This window comes from Austrofundulus limnaeus, unplaced genomic scaffold, assembly GCF_001266775.1.
Source record: "Austrofundulus limnaeus strain Quisiro unplaced genomic scaffold, Austrofundulus_limnaeus-1.0 Scaffold464, whole genome shotgun sequence".
NCBI classification, from domain to species: Eukaryota; Metazoa; Chordata; class Actinopteri; order Cyprinodontiformes; family Rivulidae; genus Austrofundulus; species Austrofundulus limnaeus.
In genome coordinates, this window is record NW_013952866.1 from 67,401 (window position 1) to 69,300 (window position 1,900).

At 36.9% G+C, this 1,900-nt stretch overlaps 1 protein-coding gene across 1 annotated transcript in view; it reads left to right on the plus strand.

Moving 5' to 3' along the window:
* The window catches only part of asns (asparagine synthetase), a 21,838-nt gene that overhangs the window by 10,633 nt on the left and 9,305 nt on the right, over positions 1-1,900 (plus strand). Inside the window, exon 8 of the mRNA XM_014025273.1 lies at positions 1,128-1,234. Coding sequence (XP_013880727.1) covers positions 1,128-1,234 — 107 coding nt within the window. The remainder of the gene's footprint in view (positions 1-1,127; positions 1,235-1,900) is intronic.

The following is a 1,900-nucleotide window of genomic DNA, read 5'->3' on the forward strand; positions in this document are numbered from 1 at the left end:
GTTGGATAGATCACATGTTGTGATTCATTGACAGTCATACCTTCTGCTGTTCAAGATAATGATGACTGGTAGAAAATTAGTTATTAGTGGTACTGTATTTTAATTTTAGAAAGCGTAAATCCATTTATGAATTATAAAAATTAGTAAGACCGCTAAAGTGCAAACATAATATTTAGGTCCGCAATTAGTGGATTTGCACTTTAGCGGGCTGGTGCCCACCACTGCTATAAATGTTATTAATTAGACATAGACATGTGTGGTGTCTACAGAAACATCAGAGTCTTGGCTAAAAGTTGGTAAAAACAGTTTTATGAACACTCAAGACTACAAGCAGTTTACGATAAAACTAGGAGAAGTTTTGAAAATGTGGGAAGTGAGAGATGTCAAATAATGTTTGTGTTAAATAGGAGGCAAAATAAACTAGTCTAAAGGTAACAGATCTGTGTAATACTTGGTTTATTTAATTGCTGGATGTTCCCTGACTGTAACTGTGGCCCCCGAGCAGCTTAGCTGAATAGTCCTCTCTAAGCCCATGTCGTGGGCTGAATCAATGAAGGGGGGGCACCCCTCTTACTGGCTGTGGTCTAACCTTTGTTTTCACCTTAGAGAACAAGCACCAGTGTAACCAGTGCAGAAAGTTCTTCTACAGCCCTGAGGCAGATCATTTGCCTCCAGCATTTTTAMTTATCAACTTACAGATTATTGCAGGAATAGTTTCAGCCTCTGCAGTCGTCCACTCCTCTGAACCTCTGGAGTTAGACTTTTTAACTGATCCAGCAGGTTTCTGTTGCTGAACAGTGGATCTGTCAAACTGGGTGCTTCGTTTACTTTGTGTCCTCTCAGGTCTTAAACTTAATGTTAAAGTCAAACTTTACTTTGCTCATTTAAATATTTGTCTCCTAATGAGGAGAACTGGTCTGAATTCAGAGCTTTTCTTTTAGTGTCTTCAGTCCTATCATCAGGAACAGAGCAGTTACTGTAAATYCTGCAAAAGCTGTGCCAATTAAAGAGAAGTACAGGAAATCCTAGAAAATATTCACCATAGATTGTGAGTCGTATTTAGCATCATTCAATGTTTTTCTTTATTTGCTGAAAGTAATAAAAACAACAGATTTTGTTTTTTGCAGGGATGTACTTGGTATCAAAGTACATCAGAACAAAGACAGACAGCGTGGTGATCTTCTCTGGAGAGGGTTCTGATGAGCTGACTCAGGGATATATTTACTTCCACAAAGTAAGTACTGCAGAAACCAGCCTGTGCTTCACCGTTTTAAACGCTGTTTTAATTTGCTTCATTAATTTCTTTAGATATTTACATGAGTCTTCATTTTATCTAAATAAATTAATATTTGTCCAAATTCACAGTTCAGTTTGACTTTCAGAAATGAACATTACATTTCTATAATAATCAAATGTGTAGGATTATTTACACGTGTACTGTCAGTAACATACCTCAGAGCTGAACGTCTATTTTTAATGTTCTGATTTACAAAACATTTAAAACTCTGAAAGAAACTGTTTCTGCTTCCACGTGTGCTTATTGTAGAGAGTAGGGTTGTAGTGACATGTATTTGTACCCACATGTATCTGTACTGGCACATGTATTTGTACCCACATGTATCTGTACTGGCACATGTATTTGTACTCACATGTATCTGTACTGGTACATGTATTTGTACCAACATGTATCTGTACTGGTACATGTATTTGTACCAACATGTATCTGTACTGGTACATGTATTTGCACCAACATGTATCTGTACTGGTACATGTATTTGCACCAACATGTATCTGTACTGGTACATGTATTTGTACCCACATGTATCTGTACTGGTACATGTATTTGTACCAACATGTATCTGTACTGGTACATGTATTTGTACCAACAACATGTACTGAA